General features: G+C 39.8%; 1 protein-coding gene across 2 annotated transcripts in view; it reads left to right on the top strand.

The window, feature by feature from the left end:
* UTP4 (UTP4 small subunit processome component) overlaps positions 1–22559 on the top strand; it is a 31416-nt gene that overhangs the window by 3080 nt on the left and 5777 nt on the right. For both annotated transcript variants that reach the window (XM_045443304.1, XM_045443303.1), the window contains exons 3-14: positions 2230–2421; positions 3524–3608; positions 5588–5677; positions 8308–8519; positions 14475–14646; positions 14750–14841; positions 16042–16138; positions 16896–16960; positions 18244–18366; positions 18748–18904; positions 20921–21027; positions 22046–22141. In XM_045443304.1, the coding sequence (XP_045299260.1) occupies positions 2230–2421; positions 3524–3608; positions 5588–5677; positions 8308–8519; positions 14475–14646; positions 14750–14841; positions 16042–16138; positions 16896–16960; positions 18244–18366; positions 18748–18904; positions 20921–21027; positions 22046–22141 (1488 nt within the window). The remainder of the gene's footprint in view (positions 1–2229; positions 2422–3523; positions 3609–5587; positions 5678–8307; positions 8520–14474; positions 14647–14749; positions 14842–16041; positions 16139–16895; positions 16961–18243; positions 18367–18747; positions 18905–20920; positions 21028–22045; positions 22142–22559) is intronic.

Below are 22559 nucleotides of genomic sequence, written 5' to 3' on the forward strand. Positions count from 1 at the left end.
CCACAAATAAGTCACATTCTATGCTGTGAAAAATGTGCTATGGTACATGCTTGTCGCACCTTGTGGTTTTTCTTATCATTTATGACAATTACAATTACATAATAGTTTGTACATTTGTTTAATGTTTTTCTTCTCCATTGAACTTCAAATTTTGTGAAAACAGGGACCATGTGGGTGATATTGATGACATTATTCCCAGCATTTAGCAAGTGTCTAGTGCAGAACCACTCCTGAGTTCATGTTTATTTAGTGAATATGTCAGTTATTCTTTACTGAATGTCTCCTATTTTTTCTCATCTGTTCTTATTTCAACAATAATTAACTTAGTATTTTGCTTTTTCAATAGTCCCTTCCCTACTTCTTAATCTCTCTCAGAACAAGAAAAAACTTTGTCCGTTAGAGTGAAAAGAGTAGGGGCTTGGAATAAGAATTAAAATGTTCTCTTCACATTTGACTGTGGCACTTTGGGCAAGCCCCTTAACCCACAAGTACTTGTGTCCTTTCAAGTAAAGAGAAGAAAAATTGTACCTACTCAGTGCTTTTTGTGCTGAGCAGACATAAAAATAAAGTGTCTTGATATATATGAAAACTTCTTTTTTTCCTAAAGTTTATTTACTTATTTTGAGAGCGAGAGAGCAAGCAGGGGAGGATCAGAGAGAGGCCCAAACAGGCTCCACACTGCTAGCTCAGAGGCTGATGTAGGGCTCGAACTCACGAACCATGAGATCATGACCTGAGCTAAAATCCAGAGTCAGACGCTTAACCAACTAAACAACCCAAGGGACCCTACATGAAACCTTTATAAGTGCTCATAAAGCACTTAGAAATCTGAGACTTCAGGGGCGCTTCGATGGCTCAGTCGGTTGAGCTTCCAACTCTGGTTCAGGTCACAATCTCACAATCTGTGAGTTCGAGCCCCACATCGGGCTCTGTGCTGACAGTTCAGAGCCTGGAGCCTGCTTCAGATTCTATGTCTGTCTCCCTCTGTGACCCTCCCCCATTCATGCTCTGTCTCTCTCTGTCTCAAAAATAAATAAACATTAAAAAAAAAAATCTGAGACTTGATAGTTAAGTAGCTGACTCTTGGTTTCGGCTCAGGTCACGATCTCACAGTTTGTGGGTTCAAGCCCTACATCAGGCTCTGCGCTGACAGTGCCGAGCCTGCTTGGGATTCTCTGTCCCCGTCTCTCTTTGCCCCTCCTCTGCTCGTTCTCTCTCAAAATAAATAAAAACTTAAAATGTAAAAAATAATAATAAAAAAAAAAAAGATTCTGAGACTTGAATGAGAAGGTGGAGGTGGGGCGCAAACCCACAACCCTCAATTCAAGAGTCACATGTTCTTCCAACTGAGCCAGCCGGGCATCCATTTGTTTTATTTTTAAAAAAACTTTTTATAGGTAAAATTGACACAATAAACATGTATTTAAAGTATACGTGTCGGGGCGCCTGGGTGGCGCAGTCGGTTAAGCGTCCGACTTCAGCCAGGTCACGATCTTGCGGTCCGTGAGTTCGAGCCCCGCGTCGGGCTCTGGGCTGATGGCTCAGAGCCTGGAGCCTGTTTCCGATTCTGTGTCTCCCTCTCTCTCTGCCCCTCCCCCGTTCATGCTCTGTCTCTCTCTGTCCCCAAAATAAATAAACGTTGAAAAAAAAAAAATTTTAAAGTATACGTGTCAAGGGGCACCTGGGTGGCTCAGTTGGTTAAGCGTCTGACTCTCGATTTTCCCTCAGGTCATGAGGTCACAGTTCGTGAGTTTAAGCCCTGCATCGGGTTCTACACTAACCATGGGGGCCCCGCTTTGAATTCTTTCTGCTCCCACGTGCGCATGCACTCTTCTTTCTCTGTCTCTCAAAATAAATAAACTTAAAAAAATTTAAAGTGTATGCATTGATAACTCTGACATACATGTGTACTGTGAAACCATCACCTAATCAAGATACTTACACTGATTTTGTAAAAAATTGCATATATCAAATACAGTTGGATACAAACTTTATTCTTTTGAAAAGGTTTGGAGGACAAGTCCTGGGAAAAGGAAACCAACTGTATAGGTAACTAAAATTTGAATCTAAAAAATGAAAATATTAATAGACATGATCTTCTGGTTGAACAAAACCCCATGTAGTCATTTCTAGGCAAGTGTTTTTAGTTTTGACGTTGTTGCCTGTGACCATTCAGTGCTGTTAGCTGATAAATTCAATGTGGGTTGACATGTTATGGCGTTTCTGTAGTTTTTTCCAGGTCATGAGTCTCGGGCTACAGAAGCTCTGTGTTGGGCAAAAGGACAGCGACTCTTTAGTGGTGGACTCAATGGAGAGATTATCGAGTATGATTTGCAGGCATTAAACATCAAATATGCCATGGATGCCTTTGGAGGACCCATTTGGAGCATGGCTGTCAGCCCCTGTGGCTCTCAACTTTTGGTCAGTAAGCAGCTATTGGTAATTTAAAGCAAGAATTCTCTTGTGCTCACGTAAACATTCTTCCCTGTGTTTACAGGAGAGTAAAGTTAAGTTATATTATGACATGTAGCAACTCCATTCTGAAGTGGATTCCAGCAACCACGATGCAAGATTGGAATTGATATTGGGGATTAAAAATCTCTTGTCCTGGGGCAGCTGGATGGCTTGGTCGGTTAAACGTCTGAGTCTTGATTTCAGCTCAGGTCATGATCTCATAGTTCGTGACTGCTTGGGATTCTTCCTCTCTCTCCACCTCTTCCCCACTTAAGCACACTCTCTCAAAAAACAACAACAAAAAAAACTTTAAAAAATCTCTTGTTTTTTTTACATCATTTCTACTGCCACTTTGGACCTTGTTTATTCATTTATGAAATGAGAGGGTTCGTTTGGTTCAGTATTTCTCAAACTAGTTGGAATTGGGAGATATGGAGGCTGTTTTTTGTTCTACTATGCTTTATGTTTTATGATAAATATCAATTCAGAATATGGCATGTTAGTACGAAATTCTTCTGTAGATTGACAACACACTAATGTATGTTACAACTTCTGAGAGGTCCTTCCACAAGTTGACTTGTGGAACTGTTTTACCACAATGTCTCAAAAATTGAGTGCAGACTGAGAAGACTATCCCTCCCCCCTCACACAGACTTATTAAAATGGGTGTTTCCAGAGGTTTCATTTTTCTGGGATAAGCCTATGATTCTTGTTTGATTTGTACTAATTTGTACAATATCTTGATGTTTCTTCATTTACATTGTATAGTTAATGGGTGTTTTAGTTAGGCTCTGGGTCTCTAGCAGAGGTATGCTTTGAAATCCTACTTCTATTCCATGTCCTATACAGGAATTAGGCCACTGATTAGCCTGTTTTCTGGCTAGGATGTGAAGCCTGCCAAGAATACACTACCAGTTTCTTGGTAGCAGTAAATTTTTTTTTTTTTTCCTGTCACAAACTACTTTTCTCTTTCACAGCAAGTGATAGCTTCAGGGAAGAAACGTTTATATTTATAAATACATATATTTAGTTATGTAAAATGCTTATCTTCTCTATTTTCCTCTAATAGGTTGGCTGTGAAGATGGATCTGTGAAGCTATTTCAAATCACCCCAGACAAAATCCAGTTTGAAAGAAATTTTGATCGGCAGAAAAGTAAGGGTCATTTTGGTGGGGGCAGTGAGTAGCCTCAACAAGAAGTTATGTTTCTGTGCCACTGGGGATGGGCTGTTTTCCCATGGGTCCAGGTAATGTTTTCTCTCCACACTAACTTTACCTCAATATAGGGTATGTGCTCGAAGGCATCCTCCACTCAGGCTTTCTCTGTCACGTTGCATAGTGGTGGTTGCCTGCTTAAGTAATATAGTAAACTAGAAATCCAGAGTAGGAAAGCTAATGTTTCTGTGTAAGTCACTTTGTTCTCACTTTTTCCTTTTTTTTTGAAGTTGTAACAGAGTGCATAAATACTAAAACCTAGAATTTGCAAACAGTTGTCCATGTTCCACCCAGTTGACACCTCTAGAGCAGGGGTTGGCAAACTATTTCTGTAAAAACAGGAGATTAGTAAATATTTTAGGTTTTGTAGGCCATATGCTCTGTCAACTCTCTTGTTCTATAAAAGTAGTCATAGATAAATAAATGGGTATGGCTGTGCTTTGGTAAAGCTTTATCTATAAAAATAATTGGTGGACTTGATTTGGCCTTTGAGCCATAGCTTGCAGACTCTTAGAAAATAATAACTATCCCATGTATTCTGTGTCTGTTAGTAATATTTTTCATCTGCTAGTCAGAGTCCCTTTTGTTTTTAATGCCTTTTGGGTGTTCTTTTTTTATTTTATTTTTTTAAAGAAAAATATTCTTTATTTAAAATATCTTTAAGTAACGTCCACTTCCAACATGGGGCTCAAACTCACAACCCCGAGAATAAGAGTTACATGCTCCACCAACTGAGCCAGCCAGGCTTGGTTTTTTGTTTTTTTGTTTGTGTTTTGTTTTTTAAGTTTATTTATTTTGAGAGAGAAAGTGGTTGGGGAAGGTGCAGAGAGTGAGAATCCCCAGTAGGCTCCACACTGTCAGCACAGAGCCCAACATGGGGCTTGAACCCACGAACTGCGTGATCATGACCTGAGCCAAAATCAGGCATCAACGCTTACTTGACTGGGCCATCCAGGTGTCCCTTGGGTGTTCTTTTTTAATTATAAAGGTGATATAATGCTTATTCAAAATTCATGTGCTTAGCCAAGTGTGAAAGAGAAAATATCTCATTCTGTTCTGTAGGCAACATTTTGGAAATAATCTTCAAGATGTGTTTGTATATTCATATAAATGAATACACACGAGTGCTTGTGCTTGTTATTTCACTTGGTGTATCACAGACATCTTTCCATGCCAGTCATGCCAGTCTACATGGCATTCCATTTAATGGTGTTCCATAATTTCTTTACCAAGCTCCTATTGATGGATTTTTTTGTTTTTCACTACTACAACCAGGACGGCAATGACTATTCCAGTATACATATTTTTTAACACCCCTACAAGTATTTCTCCTTGATTAATTCCCAGTAAAAGTGCTGAGCCAAATAAGCATATTTAAATTTTGTTATGTTCTTAAATTTTTTTTTTTTTCAACGTTTATTTATTTTTGGGACAGAGAGAGACAGAGCATGAACGGGAGAGGGGCAGAGAGAGAGGGAGACACAGAATCGGAAATAGGCTCCAGGCTCTGAGCCATCAGCCCAGAGCCCGACGCGGGGCTCGAACTCACTGACCGCGAGATCGTGACCTGGCTGAAGTCGGACGCTTAACCGACTGCGCCACCCAGGCGCCCCAAATATTGTTATGTTCTTAACAGGTCACCCTCAAAAGGGGTCGCCCTCAAAAGGTTGTGTTTCTTTATACTCCCATCAACCGTTTCTACATTATTAAAGTGATATTAAATACTTCATTATGGATTCCAGAGTTGGGCAGAGTTGATCCTCATCTGTTATAAAACAGTCCTTCACCAGAGCATAGTAGATGAGAGCTAAGAGTGTAGAACGCCAGACCTATAGGTAATTGTCAAAGGAGAACTCAGTTACCCTTTACTGTGTATTTATGTGTATGTCCTTTTCTTTTTTTGTTGTACAACTCCCAAGGTCGCATCCTGAGTCTCAGCTGGCATCCCTCTGGTACCCACATTGCAGCTGGCTCCATAGACTACATTAGTGTGTTTGATGTCAAATCAGGTGACTGTTTTTCTCAGTTCATTTGGGGTTTGGGTCTTGATTCACATTGCTAGTTTCCAAAAGCTTGAGCCTTTGTGCTTTTACTGACCTCTAGGGCCTAACCTCTCTTTAACCTTCTGAGATGTTAGCCATGGATTTCACTCCTTTCTTGGATTGCTACTGCTGCTTTTGGGGGAATCCTGTTTCTTCAATCAGATGGATATTTTTTATCTTATTTATAATAAGAATTCATTTGAAAATTCCCCCTGGAGCAATAAGACATTTACTACGAAGGATCAGTTAAAATACTTGTGTATACCAGACCTTGGTAAAAGTAAGTGCCTCTCTGAGGAACACTAGGTCTTAGCACCATAATTGGTGAGGCATGAGATCAGAAAGGTAGAGAACCATCTACTTTCTCTGTTCTTGGCCTGAAAAATTGCAATATGGAATCCTTCAGTGATGAGACTGACTTCAGCTTGTTCATTAGGCCCATCTGTACTCCCATCTAAGATGGGAAGTAAAACACATCTGGTTTGTCTCGTTTTTCTTTTTCCTTCATGCTTAAGCAAATTTTTTATTGTTATACACGCATAGTCAGAGAAGAACTCCTTGAGGCTTGTTTGTTACAAAGAAGCAGGAGTCCCCCTGTATTCCTTCTTTCACTCCTCAAAGGCGACCACCTATAACTCTTAGCTAATTCTTTGATGTTTACTTGCACATATATAAATGTATATTTATACATTTGACTCATCAGATTCTTCCAGTTGCATAAATTAGGCTCATATAAATCTGATTTTCTTTCTATTGCTTTTATCTTTTTTTTTTTTTTTTTTTTTTTTTGATGTTTATTAGAGAGAGAGCGTGCACACAAGCAGGGGAGGGGCAGAGAGAGAGGGAGACAGAAAATTCGAAGTGGGCTCTGTGCTGATGGCAGAGAGCCCTGTGTGGGGCTCGAACTCAAGAACCATGAGGTCATGACCTGAGCTGAAGTTGGATGTTTAACTGACTGAGCCACCCAGGCTTTTATCTTGAATGATTCTCTCACAGAGCCTTCTTTTATTTTTTTATAGCTTATTTATTTATTTTGTAAGATAGAGTGTGTGTGCGTGCAGAGGTGGGGCAGAGAAAGGACCCCAAGCAGGCTCCGTGCTATCAGCGTAGAGCTGACTCACAACCCTGGGATCATGACCTGAGCCGAAATCAAGAGTGGGACACTCAACCCAGTGACCCACCCAGGTGCCCCTCCCCCTCTTATTTTTCATCTCTTTGACTTTTTATTCTGTTTCCTGAGAGTTTTTCTTTATCATTTATTGATGGACTGATTTTGAAGATTTTATTTTTAGGTACTGTCTGTACTCAATGTGGGGCTCCAACTCAGAACCCTGAGACTGAGGGCTGCACGCTCTACTGACTGAACCAGCCAGGTGCCCCTTGTCTTTATCTTTTAAGTCCTGTACTGAGTTTTTCATTTCTGCCATTTCCAAAGTTCTTTTTGGTTTTCTGAGTGTTGTTTTTTTTTTTTATAGTGCTTTTTTGTTTGTTTGTTTCCTTATTTACTGCCTTCTCTTTCTAAGGCTATTCAAGATTATATTTGTCAAGTATTCTTCATCTTAGCTGTTTTCTCTCTGGTATTCATTTTTTTCTGGTATTCTCTCTGGCCTCTGCCTTTCATATTAAAGCTTTGTTCACCTGTCTGGTGATGGCTTTCCTCACCACAAGAGTGGAGCTTACTGCTCGTGGGCTCCACTGAAGAATGATCTGACTGGACTGTTAGTTTGGGGAAACTCTAAAGAGACTGGCTTTTTAAATCATCTTCCTTGTGCTGGTCATGTTTCCCAGAAATGTTTTTTTAATTCTCCTGCTTGATGATGATATGCCTTTCCACATAAATTCTGAGAAGAAAACTAGTGTTCTCAACATTCAGTTAGTAATATTTCACTTTATTTCCCGTATAGTAATCCTACCCTCAGTTGTTCTGGTATCTCTCTTCAGAGAGTAAGTCTCCAGTTTTGTTTGAGGTGGAGTTGGGGAGTTGCCTGGCTTTTTAGTTAGGGGATAGGTATCTGAAGGATGTTAAGTTTCATAAACTTACTTTCAACCTAATTTCTCCTTTTAGTTCCACTTTAACTTCTGTTTCTAGAGTTTTGGGCATCAGCAGTTCCCAAGTCTTCTAAGTATTTCATGGTATAAATCAAGTGGCTTCTTGTCTTTCCCCACTGTTGACTTGAGACATACTACTTTTAGGACTCTGCTACATCAGTTACCATTCCATGTTTGCTTTTTTAATTCCCCAAATTTTGTACTGTTTTATTCTCCCCCTTTCCCGTGGGGTTTTAGAAAAGAGCCAAATATCGTGCACACTGCAGTTAGGCAGTTTTAAGTGAAGTCTCAAATGTCTCTTTCAATTTCACCTTCCCCTGCCCCTCCAAATTTCTGTCTCCAGCTACCCCTCCCACCTCTCCCCCACAATCTTCAGGTAACCATTTTGGTGTTCCAAGACTGAGTTTACCACAACTACTGTAACTACTGTTTACTGGCTGTTTGTGCTATGTGCTCAGGCAGCTGACTTAATAGATGCCTACCACAGGCGGGTTTTGAAGACAAAAGAGGTAAGTACCATTCAAATTTGGGCTTTTCTTATTTTTCAGGGAGCGCTGTTCATAAGATGCTGGTGGATAGGCAGTATATGGGTGTGTCTAAGCGGAAGTGTATCATATGGGGCGTGGCCTTCTTGTCTGATGGCACTGTCATAAGTGTGGACTCTGCTGGGAAGGTGCAGTTCTGGGACTCAGCCACTGGGACACTTGTGAAGAACCATCTCATTGCAAATGCTGATGTGCAGTCTATTGCCGTATCTGATGTGAGTATGGTCCCTGTTTTGAACGGTTACTGTATAACCTGGGGGATGAGTAGGGAAGGCTGTATCAGTAACGTAACACAAACGGTGTTCCCTAATCTTCAGTGTTGCATTGAAGGAAGATGAGTTTAGAAAAATGCATCTGAAACCCACATAATTTCTTTGAACCCTCATATTCTCTTAAAAACTAGTTAGAAAATATTCTCTAGGTTAGTTAGCAGGGAGGTTTTCTTCAGACACTCCCCACCCACAGTTAATCCAGTCTGATTTAGATAGGCCACAAGTATCCTAGAAGAATCTTGAGAGGTGCTATTTTCCTCTTTGTGCAGTTCTCCTCCTGCTTCCTATCTTGGGAAATTAGATGATTTTATTAGATGATTTTGAAAATATTAAATTTTGGGGCGCCTGGGTGGCTTGGTCGGTTAAGCTTCCGACTTCGGCTCACGTCATGATCTCACAATCCGTGAGTTCGAGCCCCGTGTCAGGCTCTGTGCTGACAGCTCAGAGCCTGGAGCCTGTTTCAGATTCTGTGTCTCCCTCTCTCTCTGCCCCTCCCCTGTTCATGCTCTCTCTCTCTCTCTCTCTGTCTCAAAAATAAATAAACGTTAAAAAAAAATTAAAAAAAAAAGAAAATATTAAATTTTGCCTATTTTAGTAAGACTTAAGCAGACTCGTGTTGAACAAGTGTGCCTCTTCCCTTTTGGTAACATCAATTCTTAATCAGAAACCTTTGGCTGTTTTATCAGTGGGGCATGGAAAGTGACTTCGAGATTTGCTGACGAGATCCTTTGTCTTCTTAGTTTGAGGCTTGTTTGGTGTCTTAAGTGTGGACATGCAATATGAGTAAGATCACTCATGCTGGCTTTTCTTGCCCATAAGTTGTTTCTATCCCACTTCACAGATTTTCCATGAGACCGATTTGGTGGGTCTTAAAGCCCTGTGAAACATTTAGATGTCACATGTAAGTGTAATGAAGAACAAGTTGAAATGACCAAGAGAAATTTTCCTTTTCAAATAGAGTTTTGAGGGGCACCTGAGTGGCTCAGTCAGTTAAGCATCTGACTTCAGCTCAAGTCATGATCTCATGGTTGGTGGGCTCGAGCCCTACATTGGGCTGTCTGTTGTCAGCACAGAGCCACTTCAGATCCTTTGTCCCCCTCTGTCTGCCCCTCCCCCTGCTCGCACAAGTGCTCCCTTTTTCTCTCAAAAATAAATATTTTTGAAAAAGAAATGTTTTAAAAAAATCGAGTTTTGATCCAAAATGGTTGTAATTATTAAACTTAAGACTTAATTATTAAATTTTGTTCCATTATGGGGCGCCTGGGTGGCGGAGTCGGTTAAGCGTCCGACTTCAGCCAGGTCACGATCTCGCGGTCCGGGGGTTCGAGCCCCGCGTCAGGCTCTGGGCTGATGGCTCAGAGCCTGGAGCCTGTTTCCGATTCTGTGTCTCCCTCTCTCTCTGCCCCTCCCCCGTTTATGCTCTGTCTCTCTCTGTCCCAAAAATAAATAAACGTTGAAAAAAATATATATATATATATTTAAAAAAAAGCTAATGGTAATTTTAAAGTTGGGGCTGGCAGGCAGGAGGCAGGCTTAATTTGTACTGTGTACCATTTTACTATTTGATCTTTTCTTCTACCATGTGCCTATAATTACTGTATTGCATTGAATCATTAGATACAAATGATTGTAAGACATGCCATAATTTTGTTATGGGAAAGAAAAAACACTGCCAATTAAATTATAACAGTGCTTTTCTTGAAATGTAAAATTTGTATTTTGTAATACACACTATTATGATTTAAACTGACACAATGTTTTTTTAATCAGAGAATTTTGGGGCACCTGGGTGGCTCAGTTGGTTGAGCATCTGACTTTGGCTCAGGTCATGATCTTGTGGTTCGTGGGTTCGAGCCCCATATCGGGCTCTGTGCTGACAGCTCAGAGAGTGGAACCTTCTTCAGATTCTGTGTCTCCCTCTCTCTGCCCCTCCCCCGGTCATGCTGTGTGTTTCTCTCTGAAAAATAAACATTAAAAAAAATTTAAACAGGGGCGCCTGGGTGGCTCAGTTGGTTAAGCATCCGACTTCGGCTCAGGTCACGATCTCACTGTCCATGAGTTCGAGCCCCGCGTCGGGCTCTGTGCTGACTGCTCAGAGCCCGGAGCCTGTTTCAGATTCTGTGTCTCACTCTCTCTCTGACCCTCCCCCGTTCATGCTCTGTCTCTCTCTATCTCAAAAATAAATAAACGTTAAAAAAAAAAAAAAAAAAATTTAAACATAGAATTCATATTCTTATAAATTATTATCATTCTTGTAAATAGTTATTCTCTAAATAGCTCTTATTGAAGAGGTTTTTGAGACCAAAGCATAACATTTTTATTATATTAGTCTTGTGCATATATAACCAGGAAAGTATGAATGAAATAAAGTGAATAAGGTTTTCCCAAAATTTCTTCACATGTACAGATGGACTCTGAATCACTTTTCAACTCTGTCATCAGGGTCCATGTTTCCCACACATGCCTCTCAGCCATCCATAGTGTTGGTAGATGATGTCCTACTGTAGTCCCAAGATTTTGTTTCAGGTTTTTGACAACCAGTCTGCAAGTTTTTGTTGTTTTAAGTAGGCTCCACACCCAACTTGGGGCTTAAACTCATGACCCTGAGATGAAGAGTTGCATGTTCTACTGACTGAACCAGCCAGGTGCCACCCATTCTGCAAGTTTTGATATTGCTCTTTATCTGAAAATAATACATATGCATTAGGTTGAAAGCTAGAAGATATCCTGATTTCAAAGATAGTTAAATGTGCGCAAATATGTGCCTGAGAGTCAGTAAACTGTTACGTATTTTTTTATTTTTATTTTTTTAGTGGACAAATGTAATTGTACAAATTCCAGCCCTCAAAATGCTTATCATACCCTATGAACTAGGGCATACTTGGTTTTGAACCCCAACTGTAGCACTTAGGCTACTTGGGCAGGCTGCTTCTCTCTAAATCTTAGTTTCTTTCTTTGTGACAACAGGGATGCTAGTAATACATACTTCATAGAGTTTGGGAAGGATTAATTGGGTAGTGCATGTAGAGTGCTAAGTGCAGTACCTGGCACAGAATGAGTGTGGTATTGGCATTTTCACATCTTTTTTGAAATTGATCCTAATTTCAAGGGTTTTCTCCACTACATTCTCTTGCCAGCACAGTTGATTATTTTTAGATATCTTTTTAATGGATTTTCATTGACTGAAGAGTGGATGGTGGCAAATACCCAGTCCTTTGATCTTCTTAGATGTCTTTCACCCTTATCAAGTAGGCAAGTACTGATTCCTGCAGAGAGTTGTAGGGAACATTTGCTTTCATTTAGAGGTCAGTCTTGAGATTGTTTTTCTGTGTGAAACAGTCACTCTGTGATTAAATTAGGACACTCCCCCCTCCCTTTCCAGGTCACCGTTCGCCTTGGTTTGTTCCCTCTGTGCCCTGAGAAAGGCGTTTTCTTTTTTCCTTTTCAGTTCTTTTATGATTCTACTTTGGGGAAAGATGATGTGGAGTGAGTTAGAGTTGTCTTTTTGGTCCCTCTCTTTTGGTGGGACTTTGTACAAACTGCCGCCCCCCCCCCCCCCTTGTATATAAATAAACTGTTTAGTTGGGTGTGGAGGACAGTGTGTAAGTTCCTAAGCTGCTCAGTATCTCCACTCTTCCTTGGATAATGGTTTTCAAATAGTATCCTTAGAGCAGGAAAGGGAGAGGCTGGTTTGGGTTAAGTTATATGCTGTCCTTCAGATATGCTTTCCTTCCTTCTCACAATCATGTGCCTGCAAATTACCTCAAAGAGAGCTGGCACAAGATTGAGGTGGTGTGGTGTGCCCAGAGCAAAGGCTTTGAAGGCCGATGGCCATGTGTCTGTGTCGTATCTGTAGACCTCTTGAAGTTTGTTTCCTTACCTGTGTAAAGAGCTATTCAATGATGATGGCGGGGCTGGGGGGGGGGGGGGTGGAGATAAAATCATTACTCATACAAACATGAAATGGAAATGTCAGAGATTTTCTGTAACTCATTAACAAGGAAACCAGTAAGATGTTATAAGCAGTTCAAAGGACAATTTCACAAACACAGAGTTCTGTACAGCCATTAGGAATGCTGAAATGAGTTTACAAATTGTTGCAAGACTCCATGTCCACAGAGCAGTTAAGCAGTTGCATTCCATCAGGCAAACTTGTTTGGCCTAACTCTCAGTACTAGAGTTTACAGAGTTGTAAACTGGCTCCAAGTCAGTCAAAGTGCTCGCTGAACAAGGATACCAGTATTTGTTATGCTTATTTCTTTTTTTTTTTTAATGTTTATTTATTTTTGAGACAGAAACAGAGCGTGAATGGGGGAGGGGCAGAGAGAGAGGGGGACCCGGAATCCAAAGCAGGCTCCAGGCTCTGAGCTGTCAGCACAGAGCCTGATGCGGGGCTTCAACTCATGAACTGCGAGATCATGACCTCAGTTGAAGTCGGACACCCAACTGACTGAGCCACTCAGGCGCCCCTGTTACATTTATTTCAAAGTCATTCACACTTTCTCCTTGTAGGGCAAATGGTCACTTAACCTTGCAGGTTACTCAAGGACTAGAGATTATACGACATATATATGGTTCTTAACACAGCGAGTGTGTAGTTGATCCAGCTACATGTTCATACGTGTTTAGATATCTCATTTTTCTTACCTGACTAACCTAGTCTTGGTACTGTTTGATTGGTTAACTGCTGGTCCAGGTTCCTAGGTTTATCACTGCCTTATCAAAGATCCATCCTATTTTTTTTCCCCTGTTCAAAGTTAAATGTTTTTTTTTTTTTTAAACGGGAGTTAAGATGAGAATGGTTTTGAGTATACAAAGGAATTTTAAAAATTGCGGACATACTAAGACCTTTTAAAACTAACACAAATCACAGTGTTCAACATCCTGGTGAGAGAGAGCCTAAAACTGAGGACCAGGCACCTGGCTCCTTGTGTGATACCCACCAGGCTACTTCCCTCCCTCCTCAGCCCACCCTCTCTTCATCCCTAAAAAAGAAGGCAATGAGCTTCAGGTTTTGACTACAGTTTTGCAGTCTTTCTTCCATTATTCCCAGTACTTTTTTTTTGTTTATTGTTTATGTACATAACAGAAAATACGCCATTTTAACCATTTTTAAGTACAATTCACTGGCATTAAGTACATTCACAGTGTTGTGCAACCATCACCTCTATCCATTTTCAGAACTTTTTCATCACACAAACTGTACCCATTAAAAAGTAACTCCTTATTTCTCCCTTTTCCCAGGCCCTTTTAAAACCTTTATTCTACTCTCTGTCCCTATGAATTTGCTATTCTAGGAAATCTAAGTGGAATCATATAATATTTGTCCGTTTTTGTCTGAATTACTTTACCTAGCATAATGTTTTCAAACAAAGTTCATCCACATTAATACCATTATCAGAATTTTGATCCCTTTTTAAGGCTGGCTAATACTTCATTATATGTATATACTGATTATGTTTGTTCATCTGTTGATGTGCATTTGGATTTTCATGTTTTGGTTTTTTTGAATAATGCTGCTATGAATATTGGCGTACACGTATCTGAGTCCTTGTTTCCAAGTCTTTTGATGATACGTTTTTATTGTATTAAATTTACTTCTAGGTGATCTTTCTTGTTGTTTTTCTAATGGGGTCTAGTTTGTATGTTTGAAAGCACTGTAATCGTTTGAGGTACACATTGTTAATTTTGTCAGTAGAGGGCACATTATTACCTGTGTGTGAGCTTGCTCCTCTAGTGGAATTGTCAGCTTCTGGAGGAAAAAGACCCCATAACCTACCTTACAGTTTTGGGCATAGGTTTTCCCCTAAGCTGTGCAGACAGAAAACCTCAGGGAATATTTTTCAAACTGGGCCCTGTTTTGCTCAAATGTACCTCCCTAATGATTTAATTTCTCAGCAAGAAGACAGTTTCGTGGTGGGCACAGCCGAGGGGACAGTATTCCATTTTCAGCTGGTCTCTGTGACTTCCAACAGCAGTGAGAAGCAGTGGGTGCGGACAAAGCCATTCCAGCATCACACACATGATGTCCGAGCCGTGGCCCACAGCCCGACGGCACTGATATCTGGAGGTGGGTTGCACTCGCTGCCAGGCTGCCGCTTTACCCGGCTCTGGTTATTTTCACGTGGGGTTTTTTCCAACTCTGCTGCCTTCCCTCTCCCCTCCCACTGCAGGCACTGACACCCACTTAGTCATTCGTCCTCTCATGGAGAAGGTGGAGGTTAAGAATTACGATGCTGCTCTCCGAAAAATCACTTTTCCCCATGTAAGTATTGTCCCCTGGCCCCCACCGTCCCTCTGTCCTATAAGACTGAGTACAGTTCACGCTTTCTGGGCAAATCTATAGGACTTGTATAGTTACCTACCTTCTTCGTTCTTCTGTTTGTGAGGTAAGCGTCCTGTAAAAACATTTACAGGGGCCAAGAGATGTACAGCAACACTCATAGTTCACTTTCTGGGGAAATCATTCCCTCTTCTGGATAGTTGTGGTTTAGGGAAGTTTGTTTTTTTGTTTTTAAGGCTGGACTCTATTATTCTGGGTGGGAGCACGAAAATCCAGGCTTCCAGTGTTCCTTTCTAGGTAAAAGGACATCTTCCCAAGCTAGAAACCCTTCTCCCCGCTACCTGCTTCTACGTTCCATTCAACCAGTAAACGTTTCTGAGTCTACCTCCTCATTGTCTTGTGAATCTAGTCATTTCTCTTTACACTGCCATTATCCTAGTTTGAATCGGTGTCTTTTCTCAACTGCATTCACCTGTTAATGATCTCATTTTATTATACTTGCTCCATTTCAGCCTGTTCTCCATTGATCCATTCAAAAAACAACTTTGCTCATCATTCCATGCTTAAAAGCTTTTGGTTGGTCCTTCAGGATAACCTAAGTCCTTAGCATGGCCTCTGAAACCTGTCTTGATCTGGCCCGTCCTTCAGCATCTTCTCTCCCCTCTCTTGTACAACACATGCTTCACCTCATCCCTACCCCCACCTAGTTTAGTGTGCTGAAAGACTGTTTTTATTCTCTGTAATGCTCTCTTACCTTTGAGCTATTTCATATGCCATTCCTCTTGGAACGTCCTGCCCTACCTTTTTTTGCCTGATTTGTCTTTACTAATGAGCCTCGTCAGGGCTCCTGGCTTTATGAGGCTACATTGGATATCCTTTCTACTTTTTTTCACTACATGCTGTGCTTAGTCCTGTTAAAATTCTTAACACACTTGGTGCAACTGCCTGTTTAATTCTTTGTCAATCCTTTTAGACTACAAGCTCGAGGGCAGTAGCTATATTTTTATTTATCATTATGCTCTTAGATCCTAGGACAGTACTGACACATGGTAGTACTTAGGATATTTTTATGAAGTAAATGGATTTCATCAGTAAAAAACGTGCTAGGATGTTGCTGCTGTATCTAGTACTGAGGCGATAAATAACCCTGCTTATTTATCACTTTTCAATTCTTGGATACAGCGACGTCTCATTTCCTGTTCAAAAAAGAGGCACCTTCTCCTTTTCCAGTTTGCTCATCACTTGGAACTGTGGCGACTGGGATCTACAGTTGCAACAGGTACAGTGAGAGAAAGTCTTTTCCACTAAGAGGACTGGAGAGAGAAGCGAGGGATTAGAATTGCAGTTGAAATTCTGCTTGTGGAAAAATGGAAGTATTTTTCTGTCTTTGGCAACTTCTGGTTTTCCCAGCCACGGGAGAGACCAAAAGAGTTCTTCAGAGTGTTAGAATTGTTAGCAGGTTACTGGGTCATATGCTAAAAGTTTATGATTCTGTAAGGTGCCCTGCAGGGCATAGTGGAGGTGAGGGTTGCCCTGGGAGCGAAACAAGCTGCTGAAAATGACAAGATTTAATATTGGGTGGTGACAGCCCTGCATTGAAAAGGAGGAGGTCACGTGGTTCTTACTGGGGTGATAGTCTAGTGGCTTTTTGTATGACCAGTTGAGAAAACGTTTGGGTTCTGTTGTTATATAGTAGATAGGAGGGTTTTGCTTTAGGTTCCAAAATGAGCAAATGAAGCTGAAGTCGAGGTCTCACAAACCCCACTCCCACCCACCTCACTGCCTGGCTGTGTGTTAAAGCTTCAGAGAATTAGTGATACACCATGGGCCACATCTGAGGCACCTAAATAGAAGCTAACAAAGTACTCACTGCTTTCCTCTTTATATAAACCCAGAAAACGGGGTTTACTGTGTCAGACATTTTTTTTATTTCCAGTGGTAGAGATTTCATTCTACCCAGAAATGACTTTTTAGAAGAAAAATGTACAAATAACATTTCTTTGAGAAGAAAAACTCAGGGAAATTTCTTGTTCCAGGAAAGAATGGGGATACCCTTCCACTTTCTAAAGATGCAGATCATTTGCTGCACCTCAAGACAAAGGTAAGGAAGTTTTATCTGTGTGTCCAGGCTGTGAAATCCAGAACCGTTTTCTCATAATGAATTTTGAGGGTTAGTTGACATCATAAAAGTCTGTAAAATCTTCAATTATTTGAATGAAGTACTTTGTCAACAAAACTGGGTTTCCTGTGATTATAAGTAAGGCATGCAGAATTTATTGGATGAATGAATACAGAAAATTGGTGTGTTGTTGTTGTTATGTAAATAACTTGTGTATTTTTATAAAATTGAAATGGTAAAAGAGTATACAATGAGAAATGAGCCTCTTCCTTACCCAAATCCTGGTCCCACTCTCCAGAGATAATCACTGTCAATAGTTTCTTACATGTCCTTCTAGAAAAAATTTCCACCCATGTGTGCAGGTGTATATCCTTCCTTTCTACAGTAATAAGAATATAACATGCACACTGCTTTGTAATTTCCTTTTAAATGTCTTTTTTTTTTAAGTTCTAATTTTTTTTTTTTTTTTTAGTAATCTCTATACTCAACATGGAGCTTGATCTCATAACCCTGAGATCAAGAAACACATGCTTTTCCAACTCAGCCAGCCAGGTGCCCCTAGATGTCCTTATTTTAATTACACGAATATTTGCAAATACAGTTTTACTGTGAAGAATTTATACACTATTCATAGTTTATATTCTTGAATGCCTCTTAAAATTCTAGTCCACTCTCCTGGAATAATTAATTGATTAGTTGTTTCTCCTTCCAGGTATTTTTCTATGTGACATTGTATATGTATGTATACATACATACATATAATTAGATATTTTGGGAGTTTTTTGAATTATATAATGTTACATTGAACTTTTCCTTTGTTTTTCAGATTTTTTTTTTTTTTTTTTTTTTTTTTTTTTTGCTATTTCTTACAGGTTGTTAGGTATCATAGACAAAATGAAACAAACATAACTCAGAAAATTAGTTTTCCAAGTCACCTGGCCTACAAAACCTTACTGTATTAAATGCTTTTCTTCTCAGGTGTCTAGTTAGGTTTTAGTATGAAGCCATCTTTAAGGTACACGAAGGGCTGAGAGAAGTTCACATATTCATAGACCTCTGTTCTTGGTTTTGGAAATCAAGCCATACCATTCAGGTGCTGTACCTCTGAAATAATCCTAGTGACACATAGCATATGTGTGTCAAGATTATGTGTAGGTATTTGTGGTTATGGCCAGAGTGGCAACAGCTTGAGGATTCATGTCACAGTGAACATTGACATAATGAAGTTTTTCATGAATATTCATCCTGATTTCTGACATTGCCAGGGTCCTGAGAACATTATTTGCAGCTGTATCTCCCCGTGTGGAAGTTGGATAGCCTATTCTACAACTTCTCGTTTTTTTCTTTATCGGTTGAATTATGAACATGACAACATAAGCCTCCAAAGGGTAAGTGATAACCCAATGTCTGGTTGAACAAGAAAAAATTTCTTAAGTGTGTGATTTTTGTGTGAAGCAGAACATACTGAGTATGAATCATGAAAAGCTATTTGGAGACAGCTGTTTATAAAACAGTATTTTATTTCCATTTTGAATAGATTATGTTTTTGGAGGCATAGGGAAATGCCAGAAAGTGGCAATAAAGCATAGGCTTTTGCAGAGATGAAAGGGGGGATGGAAAGGTTATAATGGGCATGTTAGTGTTCCTTGATCAGTTGGCTTCCTTAGATCAGGGAGTATTAATGTCTTTTAAGCTAGGCTGTGATTATTTTTGATGGATTCTAGGTCTCACTTCTCTCTCTTACTGGTTTTATTACTGGTTCACCCAAGGTTTCCAAAATGCCAGCATTCCTTCGCTCTGCCCTTCAGATTTTGTTTTCTGAAGATTCAACAAAGCTCTTTGTGGCATCAAATCAAGGGTCTCTACATATCATTCGGCTATTGGAAGGAAGCTTCAAGCACCTGCATACTTTCCAGCCTCAGTCAGGTGGGAACTTGGTAACTGGCCAAGGGGGAGAGTTGTCAGTCTCTGATGTATCTTTTTTTCCCTTTTAAACCTAAATCATTGTCGGGGCTCCCTAATGTTCTTCTCCACCCTGTAAATACTCATATGTTTGCAATTTAAAGTAGGAGGAGATATCTGGCGAAAATGCTTGATGAGATCTGAAATGTTCCTTACACCTACTCTTTTCTCACTGGATTTTTTTAGTCCTTATTTGGGGCCAGAAATTTCATCACCCTTCGAGTTTTGTTAGCAGAGCAAGAAAGTTAAAATCATCTTAATACTGACTCCCAGAAATAACTGCCATTAATATTTTTGTGTATTTTTTTGTTTGTTTTAATTTTTTAAATGTTTATTTATTATTGAAGGAGAAACAAAGTGTGATTGGGGGAGGGGCAGAGAGAGAGAGGAAGATATAGAATGTGAAGCAGGCTCCAGGCTCTGAGCTGTCAGCAGAGAGCTTGATGTGGGGCTTGAACTCAAGAGCCATGAGATCATGACCTGAGCTGAAGTCGAGACACTTAATCAATGGAGCCCCTCAGACGCCGCTATTTTTGTGTATTTCTGATAGATGTTTATATATAGGTAATTTTTTGGACGTGTTAATTTTTTTGGTTGGTGGTTTTCAATAAAGATGAACTTACACATGCATTTGTATTACCTGTCACCCCTGTTCTCTGAGAGCATTAGTATGCATGACTAAGTAACTGTGTATAGCTAACTGTTGCTGAGTTCATGATTGAGAACTTAGTACCCAGTACTTGCCATGGGCCTTTTCCCTTCTCTCTTGCCCTAGATATAGCAGCTTCACTGTCATTTAGACTCCATCAGCCTAAAACATCAACTCTTTTAACTTAAACTTTACTATTCATAAGCTGCTCCAGAAGCATACAGGAAAAGAAATCCACAAGTTAGGAGGCAGATAAATAAGAGACAGTGTATTTTGAGTGCCTGTATATGTTTTTATTAAAAACAACTAGACTCTGTATTTGGCATTTAGCATCTCTTAAAATTAGGCTCGGCATTATAGGTACTACTTTATTTGCTCCTCCTCTTCCATCTCTTGTCCTCTTATAGTCAAGCTGGTTTCTTCATAGCCCTCAAACTTGTGTATTCCAGTCCTTGTCACTTAGCTCATGTTCTCCATCCTTTTCCACCCATCCTTTAGCATCTGGTTTATGTCTTGTTATAAAGCTTTTTCATCCTTTGGGGGTGTTGTTTGCAGCACAAATTTTGGCATATAACATCACTGTTTGATTTTTAACCCACAAGTCTTCATTTTGCCAGATTGGTTTAAAATCCCTTGATGACAAAGATGGCCCATATGTGCCCATGCTCCCTTAGTGCTAAATATACAGCAGGTACCCAATAAATTAAAGACATGCGTCAAGCCTTTTGAGCTTACTGTTTGTCCTTAGCTTTGATTAAAAACCATTTGGTAGGAAAGGAGTTTGAAACAATTAAAATACAGACTTTAGGTAGCTGCTGCCTTGATTCTCCATTTCTCTGGTAGGCAGTGTCTCAGGCTTGAGCAAGTGATGCCTTCAGGTTTATCTCTGGCTCCTCTTTACATGATGGATGGCTAATTAAATGAAAATAGTAGACTAACATGTAAGACTTACTTGCAAAACTATCAAATTATCCAATTGTGATTTAAATAAAAGTCTTGGGACGCCTGGGTGGCTCAGTCGGTTAAGCTCCCGACTTCGGCTCAGGTCATGATCTCATGGTTTGTGAGTTTGGGCCCGCATTAGGCTGCACAGACGGTGCAGAGCCTGCCTGGGATTCTCTCTCTCCCTCTCTTTCTGCCCCTCTTTCCCTTGTGCTCTTTCTCAAAAATAAATAAGTAAACTTAAAAAAATTTTCTCCCTCTTTAAAAAACAATACAAAATAATAATAAATAAATACATAAAAGTCTTAATTGACTTTTGCCATCATATCCAGGCCAGGGCTGGCTGTGGACACTGAATTTAGAGATTAACTATTGTTCTGTCTGCACAGGGACAGTGGAGTCCATGTGTCTTTTGGCAGTCAGTCCAGATGGGAATTGGCTAGCTGCATCAGGTACCAGTGCTGGAGTCCATGTGTACAACATAAAACATCTAAAGGTAAGCATAGGGTGTAGTAGTAGGAAACAAGAGGAAGTTAGCCGTGCAGTTACAAGACTCAAAGCAGATTGGTATGACCTGGAAAATTAGTGGACATTTTTTTTTTTAAACTAAGAATTTTTCCTGTTTTATTTGTTTGGAGCCCCAAAACTATAATCTGCAACATTAAAATCAGTTAATTGGAACAGTGAAAACACGCTTGTACAAAATTTTGAAATTAAGGATTTATGGGTGATGAATTCACATCCAGATTATTTCTATATTCTGGTGAGGAAAATTCTGATTTACCCAGATGAATAGTTGCAGATAGTAACAATTTCTTTTAACAGCTTGCCTTGTAATCTCAAGGTATTTTTAAATTAGAAGTTTGACAAAGGAGTAACAGGAAAATACTTTTCATTAATCAGTAATGATCTTGTCATTCACACATTGAATTACTAATGATCCCTTACAAGTTTTCATCTTCATCCTAAAAATCAGTTAAGAACTACCCAAAACTTGGAATGAGCATCAAAAGTTTATAGAATACCAAACTGCAACATTTAGTGAGTTTGTCTATTAACTGCATAACTTAATCTTTATGACGTTGTGGCAGAAGCATGTACTGCTCTTTGAGCTTTGCCTGACACTGTAGTGTTGCACGTGTCTTGCATCTTGCATAAATGTCCGTGTCAATGCATTAGTTTCTTTTAAATTTAGTGTAGAGCTACAGATTCCTTGTTCAATGATGTGTTTATGAACAATTCATATAGATGAGAGTTAGCAGCAAAAGCTTTACTCTGAAGTTTTCTGCAAATGCTGTCAGTTGTGTGAGCGTTAAATTTGTGGGTTTTTTTTTTTTTTAATTTTAAATAAAATTAAGGTTTATTGTTTGTGGGTACTGCCTGATGTTTGTGGGAACTTCCATAGAACTCTTTTGAGTTCTAAGGAACGCTATTTAAAAACTGACCTAGACCATCAAGTCATTCCTGAAAGGAGGTATATAGAGTTATCTTTTGTGTCTGTCATTTGTTCTCAGCTTCACTGCACAGTACCGGCCTATAATTTCCCTGTGACTGCTCTGGCTATTGCCCCCAATACCAACAACCTTGTCATTGCTCATTCTGATCAGCAGGTAAGAGATACCAGCACTTTCTAATTCCTTTCCGCTGGATAATAACTAGGAAGCTAAGATAATGACAATTTTGGAGGAGCTTTTAATTAAAAGTACTGGATGATACATAGGTAGTTTCCTCCTGTGTGAAATAAAACTTTGTGTGTAGCCTGGGTACATTATAGGCCAGTAATATCCTTTGGCTTGATGGGCACAATGGAATGATGAAGCACTGAGATAATAGAGTAAAGATGTAAGGAAGGAGGAGCAATTTTTAAGTACTCATTTTACTGAGCGTTTATAGACTAGAGATGACATAGACCCAGGTGTTAGACTGGGTATAGGATATAGTAAGGTCTTAAGAGTTGAAATGACGAAAAGATCATATATTTCACCTTCAGTTTTGAAATAACGAAATCAGGCCATAGTGAAGTCTGTT

The sequence above is a fragment of the Leopardus geoffroyi genome, chromosome E2 (assembly GCF_018350155.1).
Source record: "Leopardus geoffroyi isolate Oge1 chromosome E2, O.geoffroyi_Oge1_pat1.0, whole genome shotgun sequence".
Classification (NCBI taxonomy): domain Eukaryota; kingdom Metazoa; phylum Chordata; class Mammalia; order Carnivora; family Felidae; genus Leopardus; species Leopardus geoffroyi.